A 20,152-nucleotide genomic window follows, 5' to 3' on the forward strand; every position below is an offset into this window, starting at 1 on the left:
ATAGTAACCCATGACACTAAAAATCTTAGAGTTCTTATCTACCACCTGTCAATCCTATACATTCCAAAGAGAAGCCACTTGGCAGTTTCTTAACTGAGTGAGTTGCCATTTTCCTTCTTCATTTTTCTCTTCGTCTGGAAAATAATTATTAAAACACACACACACACGTTTTCCACAAACAAAATTACTTTTTTGAAACAGTTGAAACTAGAGAACATGAATTCAAGTGCCCAGGCAGTCAGAAGTAAATGAAATAGGAAAGTTAAGAAAAATAGGGTTATGGGCAGGCGTTTGTAGTCATGTGTGGATAGGAGTCCAGGGTTGACAAATCTTGCAGATTTTCAAGAGAAGGTGAAAATCAAAATTTTTATGTAAATTGTTATGGATTTCTAGTATAGCTCACACTTAATATGATAGTCAATTTTAAACTTCTGGTCTAAAAGCAGAAGAAAAATCTGTAGTATCATCTTGACTGCCCTATAATTTGCAATGCTTCTTCCTTCACCAATGAATTAGTTTTTCTCATTCCAGAAAATAGTGTAGCTTTTTAGTAAAGAATTCTTCCACAACAGGCTTTGGGAGGTGGGAACATGGATGCAGGACTGCCAGAAATTAGAAAGACCCCCATTACAGAGCCTTCCCTTAATTGCAAAGTGCCTGGATAAGGTTCTGGAATTAATACATATGAAGATATAAAAATTCTTGCTAAGGACCTTTTTTTTTTTTTAATTTAAAATGTGTTGTTTCTAAGTAAGTAGACTTTGGAAATATAAAAAAACATCATTATATAACAAATCATTAGTTTGAAACTATTTTCTGTGTTCACATTTTTAAGACTTATTGCCTCATTCAGTTATCTACTTTGTGTTTCACATATAGAGCTTTTGAAGAGAAACGAAAAGAACAAGAAGAAAGAGAACAACAAATCAGAGAACGAATACTTCAACAAAGAAAAGAGAAGTTTGAAGAAGTCACTGAAAAATTCCAGCGTGCTCATATTCCTCTTTCACAACGGAGGGGAGCAGGTAACTGAACTTCTGGAACAATATGAGGGCAAAAATGAAAATTATAGCATATTTAACTTGAGTAAGACAATAAAATGACAAATTAAGAAAGAAAGTGTAAATTCAAACTAAAAAATGTGCCTTTTGAGCAATAAGACTTTAACCAAATGAAAAATTGTAATTTGATTTAGGTTTAATTGAGAGAATATTTTGTTGGTCCTATTAGTAAATTTTGAAAGTTCACAAGTTTTATTCTACTTCATAATGGCTTACAGTGTTTTGTCTTTTTAAAACTGATGTAGTAAAAATAAAATTTAATATTTAGGGTCAGTAAATTAGCATCACATTCATTCTGGCATTTTATTCACATTTTGGTTCAAATTCTTATTGAAGAGGCTGACAAATTAAAAAGAAAGTGTACAAAATAATATAATCTAACAATCTGAGACCTGGAATCAATTAAGAATTTACATACAATGATGGTTGATTCTTTGGTACCAGATCTACATTTTTTATACCTTAAATAGCAACACGTAATTAACTATAAAATGTCAAAGTTTAAAAAAAAAAAAAAAAAGGACGGGGTCCCTGAGTGGGTTAGTTGGTTAAGCGTCCAACTCTTGATTTCAGCTCAGGTCATGATCTAAGGGTCATGAAATTGAGACCCATGTCAGGCTCTGAGTACTGGGCATGGATCCTACTTAAGATTGTTTCTCAGGGCGCCTGGGTGGCACAGCGGTTAAACGTCTGCCTTCGGCTCAGGGCATGATCCCGGCGTTATGGGATCGAGCCCCACATCAAGGCTCCTCTGCTATGAGCCTGCTTCTTCCTCTCCCACTCCCCCTGTTTGTGTTCCTTCTCTCGCTGGCTGTCTCTATCTCTGTCAAATAAATAAAGAAAATTTTAAAAAAAAAAAAAGATTGTTTCTCTCCCTCTCCCTCCGCCCCTTACCTACACCCCACTCACATTCATGTGCTTTCTCTTTAAAAAAAAGTAAAGAAAGAAAGAAAGAAAGAAAGAGAAAAAAATAAAGAGAGAAAGAAAATGGACTGTATCTAGAGTTCAATGTGACCTAACCCATATATAATAATATACTGGCTTTGCTTCGGCATTTTAAAGTAAAAAACAAACGTCACAATAGCGGAAAAGTCTGATAACATAGGGGCTTTTTAAAGGAGGTGGAGAGACAGTTTGGAGGTGTCAGTGGAGACCTAGAAATTCAGCTACCCTACCTCCATGCCTTGGGTTGTCTGTGATACGTGATGGTAGGAAAGTAGCACCTCCGTTGAAGCGGGCCGCAAGAGAAGCAGCATCCCCAGAAGACGGCGGTTCCGCCTGAGCAGGAAGGTGAGAAGACTACTGACCGAACTGGCAGTAGAGCACGTCGAGTTCAGAGCGCGCCGTGGAAGACTTCGGGGAAGCGGGCACATGGGAAGCAGGGTTGGCTCAGAGGCTGTGCTGCCTAGTATGGAGACAAATGTCCACAGAATCTATGACCTTGTTATTTCTCTGGGCCCGTTTCCTCCATTGCAAAGTGGAGATTCAAATAGCATCTGCCTTAAAGGCCGTAGTGAGGATTAAATTCACTAATAGTTACAGCGTGCTTAAAAATAATGTCTGTAACAGTAAGTGCTCAGTAAACAATGTTGATGTTTTTTACACCTTCCCATTTTCTTCGTAAGAATATTAATAAACTTTGGGGCACCTGGTGGCTCAGTTGGTTGAGTGGCATACTCTTTATTTCAGGTCAGGTCATGATCTCAGGGTTGAGGGATCGAGCCCGCCTCCGGCTCCACGCTCTGGGAGGGCGTCTACTTGAGATTCTCTCCCTCTACCTCTGCCCCTCCCCTCGCTGTTGCGCTCTTGCTCTCTCTTTCTCAAATAAATAAATCTTTAAAAAAAAAAAAGAATATTAGTAAATTTTGTCAGAAATTTATGGAATCCTCAGGGCGCCTGTGTGGTTCAGTCATTAAGCATCTGCCTTCGGCTCAGGGTGTGATTCCAGGGTCCTGGGATCGAGCCCCGCATCGAGTCCCAGCAAAGCAGGGAGCCTGCTTCTTCCTCTCCCACTCCCCCTGCTTGTGTTCCCTTTCTCGCTGGCTGTCTCTCTCTCTCTGTCAAATAAATAAATAAAATCTTAAAAAAAGAAAAAAAGAAATCTGTGGAATCCCAAGATCAAATATAGTGGGGTTTGCATGCTAGAACAAAGAGCCTGGACAATTCTCAAAGTTTTTTCCCAGATCAATATTCTTAATATTGGCAATGTAACAGTTTCTCTGTGGGGAATTAGATGTCTAAATTTAAAATATTTACACTACCCTAAAAAATATTTTCTTTTTACAAAAGTTTTAAAGTAGTATTTTATTATTGACCAATTAAATTTTATAAAAAGATAATTGAAGGTGAAGGGATTCTGTACTATTTGCTTTTTCTTTATTATCCCTTCAGTTTTTCAAAAACCGGTTCCTCCATTGGAAGAAGCCCTCAAGCAAATTCAGGAATCCAATTTAAAATCGGAAGTAAACCTCCTCCCTTCCCACAGACCAACAATAAATTGGAGGTGAGTAATTATTATAATGTATAATTATTAATATATAATAATTAAATAGCTTTCTTTTGCTGAGTTTGTAGGCCTTTTCATCAGTTACTCCTCACCTTTGTTGTAGAGTTTGCTATTTTATTTTCATAGGTTAATTTGAGGCAGAGTAGAATATAAATTACTTCAAGAATAAGGCAAAATTCTAATTCATTGTCTTTGGTATTACAGTGCTGCCTATGTTGAGTAATTTTCTATGGAAACTATCACTAAAACCATTTTAAAATATTAATGTTCATTATTTATCTTCACTGAGAGAAAAAAGTTGTGTTGAATTGTAGTGATACAAGTTTAGATAAAAGGAGTAATTTATGGTAGAAATGGGTTTTTCCTCATGGAAAAATCTTTGTTGGCTGTCTTGAAAAAGCTAATATCTCCTCCTTCCTCTCCAGGGTAGCTTAAGTGAATTATCTAGGAGCAGTAGAACGGATCAACTAGAGAACCCTGTGACATCTTATATTCTCCATTTATTTATTATAAATGTTTATTGAAGCTACAACATGCATAGCACTAGGTCAAGCATTGTAAAGGGGTTGTGGAGAAATATTATACTGTAAAATACAATTCCTAGTCCATAATCTAGGAGAGAAGCAAAATAGTGCTTCAAAAAGTATAGAATACTACCAAATGAGTGATGACAATACTATATAATATTTATTTATATAAAGACATTTACAATTCAGACATTAATTATGTTAATATTTTACCTTACATAATGTTATTTACTGAACTGAAGTACTTCCATTTTTAGACTGTGTGTGGCCAATAGTTCCCTTGATCAGAGCTAAAAACAATTAAATTCATTTTCTCAGTCTTCATTATAGTTCAGGAAGGACCTCATGGAATAGAAGAGACTTCAACAGAGCTTTGAAGATAGAAATTGGTTATGAAACAAATGGGCCCTGGGACTCCAGACAGAGGGATGAGCGTGTGCAAGGGCCAAGAGTGACGGAAGGAATGGTGTGTTCTAGGGGTTGGAGTGTGCACAGTACCAGTAGCTTGGCTAGGCAGGAGACTGGAGAGTAAAAGCATCTGTACACTAAGGAATAGAAACTTTCTCTTGAGAGTTCAAGAGGAGTGAGGGAAGGATCTTCAGTAGATGGGTGGTAAGATCAGCTTTTCTTTTTTAATATGTCATTCCAACCTACTGTGAACAAATGTGAATAATGGATTGGAAGAGAACAAGACAGGAGGTTATTTCAATATGTGTAATTGAAATTATATGAGTTCAGAAATCTAGAGAAAGATCCAGGCTTAAGGTCGTTGAACACTACATGGTGGATGAGACACGCCACAGAGGTTGTGTGCTGTGATGACTGGTCTAGGACAGAGCCCTGAAAACACCCACGTTTAAGGAAATAGAAGAAAGAAGCCTACAAATAGGAGCAGAAAGGTTGATACAGGACTAGGAGAGGGTTGTATCATGGAAACTAAAGAAGGATAGAGTTTCTTGGGAAAAAAAAAACAGTTTATAGAGATCAAATGGCTTCTAGGGAATCAGTCACGCAAGCTGCTATCCTGGCCTCAAACAGGTGGCACATTTAAAAGAGGTAATGGGAGACGGGTTAATGAAGGAAGTGGAAAGCCAGCACAGGATGGGGAGCCCCCCAAGAACTGACCACCACAGAATCAGTATTACCCCCACAAACCTGACCTGGAGACATGGGTAGCCACAGAAGGGGGCTGCCAGACAGAACCATGTCCTCGGTGGAGGGCCCAGCACAGTGGAAACTAGAAGACTAAGGATCAATAACTCCTTTCTTCTGTCACCCTGACTCTTTCTAGTGCCTTCCATTGGCCAAAATGAGCCATAAATCAAAAGGCAAAGGACCATTTAGTCTCTGCCAAGCAGAGACAAGTGGAGAAGCATGGAAAGTGAATCTGGAAAAGAGAGAGTATCCACTATGGAGGCAGTGTGTCCACTCTGTTTCACAGTAAACTGTCACCCTGGGGACTTCTGTCGGAGTAGTGTCAGTGACTGGATGAGGACAGAAAAGAGATTGCCATGGGTTGAAAAGGAACAGAGAGAAAATAAAGGTAAAAGTTTGTTTATGAAAGGAAAAGAGTGATAGAACAATAGTCTGAAAGAATGACATCAAATTGATGAGTAACAGAGCTGAGCGCAGAAAGTTAGAGGAGGCTAACCATGTTGAGTGTCTTACTTTCATCTCTTGAGCCTGACAGCGACCGGCATGGCTGAGTGAGATGTAGTTCTCCTCTCAGGACAGGCCTGCAGTTACATGATAATATATGTGTAATACGTGTAAGGGGGACTGTTGCAGAGATATTAGCGAAGTGATCAAGTATGAAATGTCAAGTTGGGAAGGCTTGAAGGATGAATACCAATTGTCTAATGAGGAAGCATAGGTTGGGTTGAGCATGTCCAGGCCTACAGTGTTGTAAAAGGCACAGACCCCTAAGAACAAAGAGCTTGCTCAGAGTGGCAGGACTGTAGGATGTGTTGCTAGTAGGACAGGAGATAATCTAGAAATGTAGATTGAGATCCAGTGTGAAATGTTTTTATGTCTAGCTGGAAAGTTTGAAGGCACCTTTTACTATAGTAGAGAAGCAGTGAAGGTTTTTACTCAGGGACTGATTTTTATTTTATTTTACTTATTTTTTGAGAGAGAGAGAGCAGGAGCAGGGTGTGGAGGAGAGGCAGAGGGAGAAGCAGACTCCCCTCTGAGCAGGGAGCCCAACCCAAGGGCTGGATCCCAGGCCCCTGGGATCATGACCTGAGCTGGAGGCAGGCACTTAACTGACCGAGCCCCCCAGGCCCCCCAATGAGGGACTGATATAATCCTCTTTATCATTTTAGAAAGATAATTGGTGTGAATGTTGAAGAATGAAAAGGATGGAAAGAAACTGAAGGCTAGGGGAAAAGAGATTAATGGGATAATCCAAAGGATAGATCATCACCGCTTAAACTGGAATAGTACTATTTTGAATAGTGAGAAATGATAGGTCTGTGAAGGAATAAAAATATTGTGAGTGGTTAGAAGGAAAGGATAAGAGAAGGAAGGGTACAAACACCTTTTCACAGTACAGAGAAGTGATGTAAGAAACAGGACTTAAGAATATTGACCAGATAGAAGTATAAAACATGGAGCATGGAGTGATCAATGGCAGGAAAATCAGGAGGTATCCAGCCATGAATTTGAAAGGACTTAGTAGTAGTGAAGTCAAAAGGAAGGATAGAAGGAAAAGACATTTCATAGAAATAGAAATAGATTATGGAAATTAGATTATGAGTTTGGTGTATGATGGGATAAAGAAAATGAAAAGAAGCAAAAGAGACCCAAAAAAGCTAGAATTTTGAGTCTTGATGATTGAGGGAATCTGTTGACTTTAAAAATAAAAAGAACAAAATAAGTCAAGCAGAGAAAGACAATTATCATATGGTTTCACTCATTTATGGCACATAAGAAATAGAAGGAAGATCGGTAGGAGAAGGAAAGGAAGAACGAAGGGGGGGGTAAACAGAAGGGGGAATGAACCACCAGAGACTATGGACTCTGGGAAACAAACTGAGGGCCTCAGGGGGGAGGGAGGTGGGGGACTGGGATAGGCTGGTGATGGGTATTAAGGAGGGCACGTATTGCATGGTGCACTGGGTGTTATACACAAACAATGAATCATGGAACATTACATCAAAAACTAAGGATATACTGTATGGTGACTAACATAAGATAATAAAAAAATATTATAAAAAATTTTAAAAAGAAAAAGAACAAAAGGAAACAGTGCAAGTTTGGCAAGATTCATTTGCAATTTCATTGCAGGCATCTGAATTGAGGGGATAAATATCCAAGTAGAAATATATAAAAACAATTGGACCTAAAATGAAATGAGAGATCCAGGCTATAGAAATACACTTGAAAGTCGTGATTGTATACGTTGTTGCATCATTTTTATATGTAGTTATGTCTCCCCTGCCAGATTGTGATATTCTAGGGAACAGAGGCTAAATGGTACACACGCAGGTATTCCCTGTAGTTCCTGTCTCAGTGCTGTGCATGTTGGAGCCGTTCGGTAAAGACTATGAGTGGAGGAACATCCCTGACATAGTGGACATGCCTCCGAGAGTATGAACTTGACCTAAGTCAGTAGATGAGGAGGCTATTCGTCAGAGACAAACACCAAGAGAGAACTCCAGACGGGGGAGCAGGTAGTGTGGGGAGAGGTGTGCTGGCATGAAAGGGCATGCTGTGTTGAGGGCGGTGAACGTAGCTCAGTCCCGCTAGCACGCACAGTCAGAAGGGGAGTTGTGAGTAGACAGGTTAATTGGAAAGGAAGCCATGAGTTAACTCAGGAAGAGCCTTGTTAAGAGTTTGTTCTATAAATAATTACTGAAGCAAGCATTCAACATTTATACTTTAGAAATACTGCCAGAATGGGAAGGAGTGGGGTACAGCTAAAGGTGGGAGAATCAGCTAAAGTGATACGTCAGTTAATAAAAATGAAGACTTCTTGAGAGCTGTTTAGGAGGTGGAATCAACATGGTTTGGTAACTGTTTAAGAACCGGAAGGTGTTCAGAAGGAGTGAAGCATGACTGGAGATTGGGATTGGTCAGTTAACAGGTAGTAAAACCATAAGAAATATTAGGGAAGAAGAGGTTTGAAGGAGGGAGTGACTGAAAAGAGGATAGTAAGTTGTAAGTCTGAGACACTTACGGGATATTCCTGAGACGATTTCCCGTGGTAAGAACTGTCAGCCACAGATCTAGATATGGTAATTGCCAGTGAATGGATAAAGTTAAAGACATTGTTCGTGAGTTCAGCTAAACAGTGAAACTCCCAGCAAGCCATGTTTGGCTTCAGTTAGAGGACAGAAAACATTTCACGGCAGTAGGCAACATTCTTCAATAGAAGGAATCCTCCTGGCAGACCACAAAGCAGTCAGTCTTTGCTATGCCCCTCTCCCCGCACATGACAGCTCAGCTACAAGGAAACAAGATCACAGGTGTGGGTGTATGGCTGCCCTGGCTAGAAACCCTGTGTTCCAAACGGGAACCAGTATTCCTGGTAATGGCTCCATATGGATAATGCCGAGGTCCATGGGAGAGACACGTCCAATAATAAGAATTACCACACTCGGGGAAAACCAAAGCTGTAGCTTGGTATCAGCTATCTATGGTTGATTCAGTCCTCTAGAGTACAGAGAGTATGGATAGATAAGCAAAGAAGGTCACATAGCTCTCAAAAATTCCAGCATAATAAAAAAAGTGATCCTTCAGGTCAAAAGTACACTTTGTAAAAACTCACCAAAATGAATAGTTGTTTTGTTAATTTAGATGAAAGTTCAAAACTTTACTGGATTTCAATACATTAGCTTTTTTTAAAGTTTTTATTTATTTTAGAGAGAGAATGAGCAGTGGGGAGGGGCAGAGGGAGAGAGAGAGAAGCAGACTCCCCACTGAGCAGGAACCCCAATGTGGGGCTCGATCCCGGGACTCCGAGATCATGACCTGAGCTGAAGGCAGATGCTTCACTGACAGAGCCACCCAGGCTCCCCAATACATTTGCTTTTACACCAAAACTATATAAATTAAAACTGGAGTTCAGGGGCGCCTGGGTGGCACAGCGGTTAAGCGTCTGCCTTTGGCTCAGGGCGTGATCCCGGCGTTATGGGATCAAGCCCCACATCAGGCTCTTCTGCTATGAGCCTGCTTCTTCCTCTCCCACTCCCCCTGCTTGTGTTCCCTCTCTCTCTCTGGCTGTCTCTATCACTGTCAAATAAATAAATAAAATCTTAAAAAAAAAAAAACTGGAGTTCAGTCAGTATTTTTTTTAACAGAACTACCTGGAGTAAGGAGATAAAATAATTATATCTCTCTTGACCCTTTGGAAAGTTTTTTTTAGTTTCACAAGTATATTTAACAGATCATTTATAAAGCAAGAGTCCATTGCAATGTTTAGCTACTCTCTGGATTTTGGGAGCAAAGTACCAAGTCTTAATAAGATGGTGCCCATATAGAGATGAGCTTCCCCTAGGGCTGTGGGGACCAACAGATTGAGTTCCTAATCTTGATTATGCCTGAGATTTGTCTTGCAACGTTAGGTTAAGCAAATCACATTAATTCTCTTTGGAACTTCGTCTCCTAGCACTTACTATGATTGCAAAGTGTTTACCAGCTATTTAACAAGGTGTTTGCTTGTGAAAAAAATACCATCTAATTCAAAACCCTATTGATAATGGAGCACCAGATTACACTGTGTAGCAGTCAGTCCCTTAGGATTTTTTTAATTGTGGATCATTTCCTGATTCTCATTTTTGGCATTCTTAAATCGTAGCAAGCATCACCAATAATAAACACCAAGAGTCCATTTAAACTTTTTGTTAAAGTTGCAGCAATTGTCTGTTACGATGAAATAAAACTAATGATCAGGGATGGAGCTCTGAGTGTCCAGAAGAGAATCCATCCCAGTTGTCAGTCTGTGTTTTCTTATTTAGGGACCACTACACTTTCCCCACCGTTAATAACCAAGATAATTAAGTAGATTGTGGCCATTTTGTTATGCTTATGAGACTGCAGTTCTCAATTTTGGGTTAAAGGTTTTGGCTGCTATAAAAATGTTTTAAAATACATTTCAATGGTAAGAACAAAAGAAATTTTTTGTACTTTTTTTTTCATTTAATTGGAATAATTTTCAAGTTTCTACAAATAGGGTAATTGTAAATTTAAAGCATTAAGCATTTATAGTGAATAATGTATATATTCCCATTCCAAGAAGTATAAGTGAATGACATGGAAATAAAGTCTTTAAAGTTTACTATAAAAAAGAAATTCTAGCATATAAAGGACAAGCAAAGAAAGGAGCTCAAGAAAGAACCTGAGAAGGAACAATTGGAGAAGTAGGAAAATAACCAGGAAAGCACAATGACATGTAAACCAAGGGAATTAAATTCAGAAAGACAGCGGTCCGGTAGTGTCTGTTTTTAGTTAATCATGAGCAAAAGCAGTGTCTCGGAGCCGCAGGTGGACGCCAGACAGCAGTGGCCAAGGAAGTCGCGGGGGTGAAGGCAGTATAGCTTTAGAGTACTCTGTGGGGAAGGGAAGATGACAGACCTTTAGAGGGGGAATTTAGAGTAATAAAAATTCCAAATCATTTAGTATAAAAGTAATGTGCATTTTTGTATACCGGTTTTCCTCACAGGTTTCTCTTTGGACACATCAATTGTCATCCTTTGTGTTCTTAGATATTTTCAATAAAAAAGCTCTTTAGTGCTAGGAATGGAAGTATAGACTATTTTTGCTCAACACTGTACAGTTCCTTAAAGTCTTAGAAGAGATAAAGTGTCAAAACAACTTTGATTTCCTTGTAGCACACAAACGTGGAGTTAGCATGATCCAGATCTGTGCTGGGACCACTAAATAGCATAGGTCATTTTGTTTTACGAGAGATGATCTCCATTCTAAGTTAGAGTACACAGTTTTCACTTATTATTGTGATGCACTATTTTGATTTTGACTATGTACACCTATCTGTGTACACATACACAATAAATGTTATGTATTTGGAAAACAACAAATGTATACAATTTACAGAGAAAACATTTTGGCTTACTTATTAGAATGTTGAACTTCTCTCCACAGATAACTAACAGTATTAAATGATATGTATGAAAATCCTTTGTAAGTTATAAAATGCTATACAAATATGAAATATTGGAATATTAAGAATCAGGTGTTAGGTTAATAGAAATATGTGTACTATTTATTGAAAATATGATTAAGCTACAAATATTGATCAGCTATTGTCACATTAAAAATCCATTATATGTGGAATATAAACCTAAAATGTGTTAAGGAGTAAAGTAATGGCAGGAAACAGGGAGCATCCAGAGTAGTTGATTCCATCAGTACTCATAAACAATTGTTCTAATGTGGAAAATATTAATGGCAGATAAAAATAACTTAAGATGTTGGTAATGTGATCATCTAAAGGCAAAAAAATTGTATGAAAAACTAAAGGGTATTCAATGCTAAAGGCTGAAGACCAATCAGAGAATATATCCACATGAAAATAGAAGCTGCCTCAGGAGATTAATGATATATAAGAATATTAACAAGGGACTAACATTAAAAATGCAAGTAATCAGCCTTCGATCACAACCAAATCCTTATCACAAAGGTAATATACTTCACCCTTCGGATAGATATAAGGCAAAAGAAGCTATATTTTCCCCATATTAAATTTTTATACTTTTAAAATGATATTATCAGATATCTATCTCCAATATCCATGTATTTGTGGTGACACAGTTGATCCTGAACCACATGCAACCCTGAGAAATCTGGCCAGAGCTGAGCAGTGACCTATTTGACCTCTATTTTCCCTTTGTACCAGTAATTTAAACCACATTTTCTAGCCCATATTCATTATCTGTATGACTACCAGACTCCTGAGAGGGGAAAATACTCTTGAGAGGAATCAGAAAAGGGGAACATGAATAAGCTACATACATTTGTCAGCACGTGTGAGAGGACCCTGGTTGATCAGAAGAACACACACGGACGCTCAGGACAAAAATATACTATGAATCAAAAGCCTAGAGACAGCCTAATAAGCGTCCACAACAAAAATAACATCTTAATAAGGCTGTCTCTCTACCTGCCTGTCCAAATGCTTTTCCACCTGTGCAGATCCATTCCTGCCTGTCCAGCTGTCTCCACACCTTATCCCTACTTAACAGTTCGGCTGTCTCCTCCACGGGCCCCATTGCTGTCCCACCATTCCCAGATTCTTCCCAGCTATCCAGCTGTCTCTGCCCCCAACCAGCCCCAAACCCTCCCTATTCGTCCATCCATCCCCTCTGCTCTCCCAAAGACCTCTATACCAGCCCCGTTACCGTCCTACCCAGTCAAATATCTTCCTCACCCTCCAGCCCCAGTTACCCCCAGCTTCCCCAGCAGTTTCCCGCACCTACCAGCCCCAATTCCTTCTGGCCCACCTGACCATTTACCCCACCCACCCCGAAGTTCCACAGTCCTCCCTGATTCTGACACACAGAGCAAGTTATTTTACAAAACTTTCAGACCCAAACATTTCCCTCCACAGCGTTCTACTCAGGCTACTCTAATGCCTGCCCTCGTTCGTCGTTCCCTTCCAGCTCGACTGGTTGTTTCCCCAACCCCTTTGGAAGCTCTCCCTGTTTTGAAGCCTTCCTGTTTATCCAGTCACCCCCCTCATCAACCAGTCCCTGCTCTTTCTGATATCAGTCCGTTCCCTGAACATCCTGCTACCTTAGACCCTTTCTGGTCAGCCCAGCGGTCTGTTCCGCAAACCACCACGTTGTCAGATCTGCCCCAGGCCTTTGTAGGACATCCTCCTGCCTCAGTTCTCTCCCACCTACCTCCCTGTTGTTCCCCATGCTCTTCTTGGTCTTCATCGCCTTCCACTTTCACACCTTCTTCATCTCCTGTGCAGTCCTCTTCCTCTTCCTCTATCCTTTCCTCTTCTTTACCCTCCTCTCCTGCCTCTCCATCCTTACCTCCTTCATCTGTTCCTTTCTTTTCCTCTTCTCTCTATTCAGCTTCCTCTCCAATCCATCCTGTGTCTTCCTCCTTTCCCCCCAAGCTTTACTCTCCCTCACTTCCTACTTCCCCCTCTCCTTTTATTCCTGTTCATCCCCTCAATCCTCCTCCCTGGGGGAAGAAAGTAGAGAAGAGAAGAGAAGCAAGTGGAGTAGAGAAGAAAGAAATAGAGAAGAAAAAGTTGAGAGACATCAACTTTAAAGGTAAATAAATTGGGTTTATTAGATATCTTGTAGATTTGGCAATATTTTGTTTGGGAAGGGTGACTGAAGGGGAAGGAATCTGTGAGAGTAGGAGAGCCTAAAAGGCAGAGAGAAAAACATACTCTCAGCATTCAGGAACTTGTGTTAAATACCTTCTTGCTGTCTGTGACCTCCCTGTGGTCACAAAAAAAGATAGGCTGGAATCTAGTAACTATTGACCTTGACTATTCCAGTTTGTCCAGATAAAGATATATATGTGTATTGGAGATAGGTATGTGTTACCTGTGGCCATGTGTCCTCCAAACCTTTTTATCCTCATTAAATAGGAGTAACTGAAGTGAGCTGGGACTGAATGCTCTTGGGAATCACACTGCTGGGTGTAGTGCAGCAGCAGTCGGCTGTTTGATACACTTCCTGCCCAGCCCCCCAGAACAGTGCTCCTCTGCTCCTCGCTTCTCACTTTGTACACGTGCTGAGATAGAACTTGCTAGACCTTTCCAGAAGACGCAAAGTTCCAGTAGAAAATGGTGGGTGGCACTTCGGCACACTACAGGCAGACCCTGCACTGAAGATAGCCCTTGCGTGGCCTGAAAACCATGCTTGTGTTCGTGATACCACTGAAAACAAGTGTGTGTATTCTCCTCCATCAAGGAAGAGCCAGGCTTCCAAACCTAGTAAAGTTGGATGGAAATTCCTGCCTGCGCCAACAGGCAGTTTTCCTATTTTCTATCTGCTTGACTCTTCAACCAACTTCATCAGGTTACGGGAACACCTACCAGCTACAACATCAACTCAGAACTAAGGGTAGTGCAGCACATTTTTATCCAGATAGGAACGCTCTTACAGAACGAAGGAATGACTCTACGTATCTACAGGAATTCCTTCTACATCTGTCCCAAACAATAGAGAAATAGAACTTAATAATCCAAGCCATGAATAATTGGGTATTCCTACATGAAGGGGGAGTGTTTTGTTGGCACTATAATCCCACAATCATTTTTATTCTATTGACTGCCTTAAATTCCCATTCCAAAATCCTTAAATGTGATTATCTGAACACAGACCCACACACACACCCATACAACATAAATGTGTCACTTGTATAGATAGAGGTTAACTTTATTTAAATGTACTAAATATTTTTTATGTATGGTTCACAGAGCTATAGATAATGCCCTGCCTTCATCATTGTCAAAAAATGGTCACAAGCATCAGAAACATCTCTTGTCCAAAATCAATTGTGGTAAAGAAATGAAGGAAAACAACAGGGCAAACTTGGCTACTAACAAAGATGCGTTCCAGCTTAAACTGGAAGAAACTCAGAAACTCCTAGAAGATCAGCATCTAAGCACTTTGCAAGTATGAAACTATAAATATGTTAATATTTCAGTACCTAGTAATAATTCTGTCCCATCTCTGCAGTGATCTGCACTAAAGAAAAGTATGCCATTAACCAAGGATAGGATGTGAATGAGTCGACACAAATCCATCACGATACTACAGAAATAATTGTTTAGATTTTTCTACCTTTTGCTCATTTTTCACCCTGCTTTCTCTATTCCTTTTCCATCTCTCATATTTGGAAAAATATGCTCTATGAATGTTATTTTCCAATCAAACATGAAAGCTATTTAAAACTACAAAGTAGCGTAAGTATCATTGTTAGAGACTGGATTACAAAAAGCATCCTGAGGGGCGCCTGGGTGGTGCAGTCATTAGGCGTCTGCCTTCGGCTCAGGGCGTGATCCCGGTGTTCTGGGATCGAGTCCACGTCGGGCTCTTCCCCTGGGAGCCTGCTTCTTCCTCTCCCACTCCCCCTGCTGTGTTCCCTCTCTCGCTGGCTGTCTCTCTGTCACATAAATAAATAAATAAATGAATAAATCTTAAAAAAAAAGCATCCTGAAAATTATAATACATGTGGACATTAGGTTCTTAATGAAAATATGTCACAATTAACTAGAAATGACATTTCTGTTCTATCTCTGGTCATGCACTCAGTTTTTTTCCCCCCACAAAATATGGATTTCAGCTGATTTTCCTGAAATGTTCATGCACTCTACATTTCATGAGTAATTACACACATTTATGAGGTTTTTAGTAGGCTGATATCAAGATTAAATTCCTAACCTTTGCCTGATTTATCCAGTAACTAAGTAATAATGACAAGGCTTAAAAAAAAAAAAAAAAAAAAAAAACGGAAAGCAGGAGGCTTCTTCTGGCAATGATGAAATGACTTTGGGCCATAAACAACTATAATTCTGAATAAAACATATGAAACAGCTATTTTTAGACATGAGACAACAGGCAATATAGGATATGATCTTGAAAAAAGGAAAATAAATGAGGTAAGCCCTATAATCACATAGGCTTTCTACCTGGACATAATCTTTGGACAAGCCTCAAAAAAAATCCACACCCCCCTGCAAAAGGCACATCAACATTAACTTAAGCTACACAGCACAGGAATATAGTCAATGGTGTCATGTGGGTACAGATGCAGCCACACTTGTGGTGAGCACATGATGTGTAGATTTGTCAAGTCACTGTGTTGTACACCTGAAACTCATGTAACATTGTGTCAACCACACTCAAACTTAAAAAATTATTTTGAAAAATGTGAAAATTTATCTAGAGAGGGGAAAAAAGATCCATAGCATATGGGTGAACAAAGATAAGACAGACCGCATTAATTTCAGGCCAGAAGACAGTGAAGCATTTTTAAAGTTCTGAGATCAGGAAACTCCCAGCCTAGAATTCTGTATCCAGCTGACGATATCCTTCTGGAACGAAGGCAAAATAGGCATCTTCAAACAAACAAGAGCTGAACACCCCCACCCTCCACCAGCATCTGCATGATTAACAAATGCCCTCAAAGTTTTTCATGCCTCAGATGATAACTCAGATCTGTAGTGATAGCGGATTAGTGGTGGTTAGTGGTGGTTAGGTGTGGACTTCCAGCAGATGGAAAGATTCTATGGATTGTTTGAAATGGTGTGTATGGGTGAATAATTTGTCAAAATCCATCAAACTAGACATTTAAAATGGGTGCATTTGGTAGATAAGTCTACCTCAATGACACTGATTTTAAAACTGAAACACAAAGTATGAACTAGTACAGTTTGCATATCATTAACTTACAAGCAAAAGTTCAAGCTGATCATATTGTTTCATTTCTTAGTGATGAGAAAAACTCTGGGGGCAAAAAGTATAGTTCAGTGAAATCAGAAGTTGCTAAACTTCTTTTCAGGTGCTTTGGGGTATGAGGCCATCACAGACCTGTAACAACAAAAGTCTCAGAGCCATGAATATCACACGTACATCTAGAAAGACCCTCAAACTCCCATTGCTTCTTAATCTTGTAGATGTCATCTCCAAGGAAGGCCTCGAGGGTTTCCTTATGATTGTCTGTTAAAGCAGCTTAGGGCAGAAAGGCACTGTCAAGAGTGTGCTCTGTTTTGTTCTCCTGATAGGCTGAGGGACCATCACTTTCAACAGACACCAGAGCACTGACGATGTGATAAGCAGGTGATAGATGCTAGTGATATCACACTCTTGTGAGTCATTTTCAAAATTTATTTTGTGATAATATATCAATAAGCATTAAGTATACAAACAAAATATTTTTATTCTGTAATTGATTTCATGGGCTTCTTCATTTATTTAATGGGCTAGAAAAATGATATATTTTTGTTCAGTATCAGAATATTTAAATTTCTAAAATTTGTGAAAAATCTTAAGGGACAGTCATTTCCTTTCTTTTGAGTCCATTTAACTCTTTGACAAGATTTACAATCTAAAATCCTCTTGAATGTATTTATTTACATGTGATATAAATTAATGCATTCTAGGTATATGTGAGAAATTAGAAATATCTTTAAACACATACCACACTTTGAAGTGATCATGAAATTTTATTAAAGACAGACAAGTTCCATGAAATTGCATTGAAATAATGTTGAGAATGTCTATGAAATTCATAGAAATTATTACTGTTCTAAGTCTCAAAAAAGGGCTCATTAAAATCAGTAATTGTCAATTCTACATCCTCATTAGAATGCCTGGAGTACTTTAAAATAAAAATACAAATACATGGACCCCATCCGAGTATTTAATTAGGAGGACCCAGGCATGGTTATTTCTACAAAACTCTTCCCATGATTGTGATATACAGTCGGAGTCTAGAACCCCACAGTGTAGGCCGTGAGGTTACCTGCTCTCCGAAGATGCACCCCTACCAACAGGAAACTCACATTAGGGCCACAGAGCTTTCACGAGCCTCCCTCAAGTCCAGTGAAGCTTTCAGGGAAAAAATACCCTTCGTAAATAACTATTTTTCTGAAGTTCACATGGTGTTATAAAACCTTCAAGAAACTCAAAACTCCAAATGGAATAGCAATAGTAAAATTATTTTCTAAGCTATAACCGTGGCTAGAATAATTAGGTAGTTACTTTAGGCGTAGAAATTAAAGCAAACACCATTTATTGTAAGTCTTTGTTGGCTCCCTTCTTTTCACTCTTGAGGACTACTGCAGGGATATAGATTATTTAGATACTTACACTGTTTATAGTGTATTACTTTATTTTACATGCCAGGGACAATAGGGCTCAGTAACAGTGGTGTGTCGAATCATTAATTTTGATGTTTTAAAAGTTCTAAGCTATATAACTGTTCTTTTTTTTTTTCCTTTCAGAAATTTTGTGATGAAGTTAATCAAATAACAAATTCTGAAACCCTCTCAAGTATAGACAGTCTTGAGGCTGGGGAACATGAAGAAATATACTTAACACTTAACAAGGAGCCTTCCACATCCAACCAGAAGGATTCCATTTCTCTCAAATCAGTAAATCTGCAATCGGCTAATCTGAGCTGCTTTGATGAAGATAAACTGGCATTCTCTAAAAGTCAACATATCAATAATTGGCTCATAAATGTAAGTGATCCAGATACTCAGACTGTCACACCTTTCTCAGATATTGTAAGTAAGCCTGATGTTCTGCCTTCTTGTGAGTGTTTTAACAGTAAAGAACAAAATCCACCTGTGGAAAGAGTGACAAATAGTGCTAATAATTCAGCAGCCTTCGTATATAGTCCAACTATATTTGTACAAGATGGAAAAGGCAAAGCAGTCTCTGAAACTAGCACTGTGAGGACTACTGACTCATCTTCTGGAACATTCCAAAGGGAGAGACCATTTGTCACTGAGAGCCCAACATTTAAATTTAGCAAAGTCTGGGCCAGTCCAGATCGTCTAACACAGGGAATGGCTACATTTTCAGACCAAGGGAACAATTCTGAATTAACACAAGAAAACAGACCTACTTCGTTTGTACCTACAGCAACACGTATAGTTTTGCCATGTAATATGCAGTCAGCTAGGCCTTTACCGAAGAGCAGTCTACATATAAAACAGGTCGACCCGGTGCAGTGTTCTGATACGTTAGGAGAATTGACAGATGTTAAAGATGAGAAGTTAAAATATGTTCATTGTAATAAGGAAGAGTTGCCTTTGTTTTCAGATGATTTTCAAGTTGTCTATATACCTCACAACTCTGATTCAAACGATAAGAAACACAAAATAGCCCAAACATCAATGTCAGTGTCTACTGTAATTTCTAACTGTGACTTAGTTGGTCAGCACAAGAAGATGAAATACAGCATTCCTGAGAGAAATGGTGTGAGGTTTCTGAAAGGTATTTTAAAAAAAGAATCTAAATACGAACACAATTGTTTCAAGGCACTAGTTATAAACCATAGCTTTAAGTTAGGAAATCAAAAAGCAGCGGCTATCAGAGATAGTATTGAATTAACAAAAGAAAAAGGTACAGAAATTCCGAAGACTATTAAAAAACTGAGGTGGTTTGACGAAACTGGAGATACAGACAAAAATGCTGCAGACGGTCATTCACTGAAGAACAGAATAGAACTATGTCAACAGTGGTCTCAGCCTTTCCACAGTCAGACTAAAAGTGGTGCTGCCAGCAAGGTAATTAGAGTTCCTGCCTGTGCTGTAGGTCCTGCTGATGGAATGCAGCCCAAGGAGGGTTCTGTCTCTGAAAAGGTCGCTGGTTTAGGAGAACCTGCAACAGACCATGCGTGTCTGAACTGTTTTATGCCTTCAGGTTATAACGTTGCTAAACAAGCCTGGCCACCCTCAAAGAAAGAGGGAACTCAAGCCCCTGTACACGGTGGTGGTTCTAAAGCTCAGAAAGCAAATCCACAACGAGGTGGTGCGAGAGTGATCGGAACAAGATCTGCTCAGGTGCAGTCAGCCTTTGTGTGCGCGCACAGAAAAGGCACCAGCCTTCAGCCCCAGTCCGCCGGCAGAGCCAACAGCCTTTCACAAGCTCAGGGCAGACTGAGTGTGCCCCCTCCTCCTCCTCAGTCTCCGTCAAAGGTTAGGAGTGGTAAAAGTACGCAAGCGCCTCAGTGTCAACCAGTGACACTTGAGAATTCTCAAAACGTGCTGACTCCTAACTATTGTCCTTCAAAACATGTGCTTCCGACAGAACACAGGTTCAATCCCTGGAATCAGGAAAGTAGCTCTCCACCCACAGATGCCTGTGCGGACTCCGTCACTATGATGCCTTCTCTTCCATGTTGTTCTTCCGAGTGCCAAACTTTAGCAAAAGTAAACGGTTCAGATGGCACTCAAGTGGTGGTCCCGCAAGATGGGACCTCACACTGTGCCCACCGGTGTCCTGTTGAAGAAAGCCATCCCTCCGTGACTCTGAGAACTGCTCGAGAAGACTCCGTTCCCTTGTGGAAAAGACAGAAGGATATTCTGGGTCAAAATGAAAAGGCTGCTGGTA

At 39.7% G+C, this 20,152-nt stretch overlaps 1 protein-coding gene across 1 annotated transcript in view; it reads left to right on the plus strand.

Moving 5' to 3' along the window:
- The window catches only part of CEP126 (centrosomal protein 126), an 81,952-nt gene that overhangs the window by 36,272 nt on the left and 25,528 nt on the right, over positions 1 to 20,152 (plus strand). Inside the window, exons 3-6 of the mRNA XM_034665633.1 lie at positions 880 to 1,025; positions 3,453 to 3,564; positions 14,503 to 14,701; positions 18,034 to 20,149. Coding sequence (XP_034521524.1) covers positions 880 to 1,025; positions 3,453 to 3,564; positions 14,503 to 14,701; positions 18,034 to 20,149 — 2,573 coding nt within the window. The remainder of the gene's footprint in view (positions 1 to 879; positions 1,026 to 3,452; positions 3,565 to 14,502; positions 14,702 to 18,033; positions 20,150 to 20,152) is intronic.

The sequence above is a fragment of the Ailuropoda melanoleuca genome, chromosome 8 (assembly GCF_002007445.2).
Source record: "Ailuropoda melanoleuca isolate Jingjing chromosome 8, ASM200744v2, whole genome shotgun sequence".
In the NCBI taxonomy this organism is placed as follows: domain Eukaryota; kingdom Metazoa; phylum Chordata; class Mammalia; order Carnivora; family Ursidae; genus Ailuropoda; species Ailuropoda melanoleuca.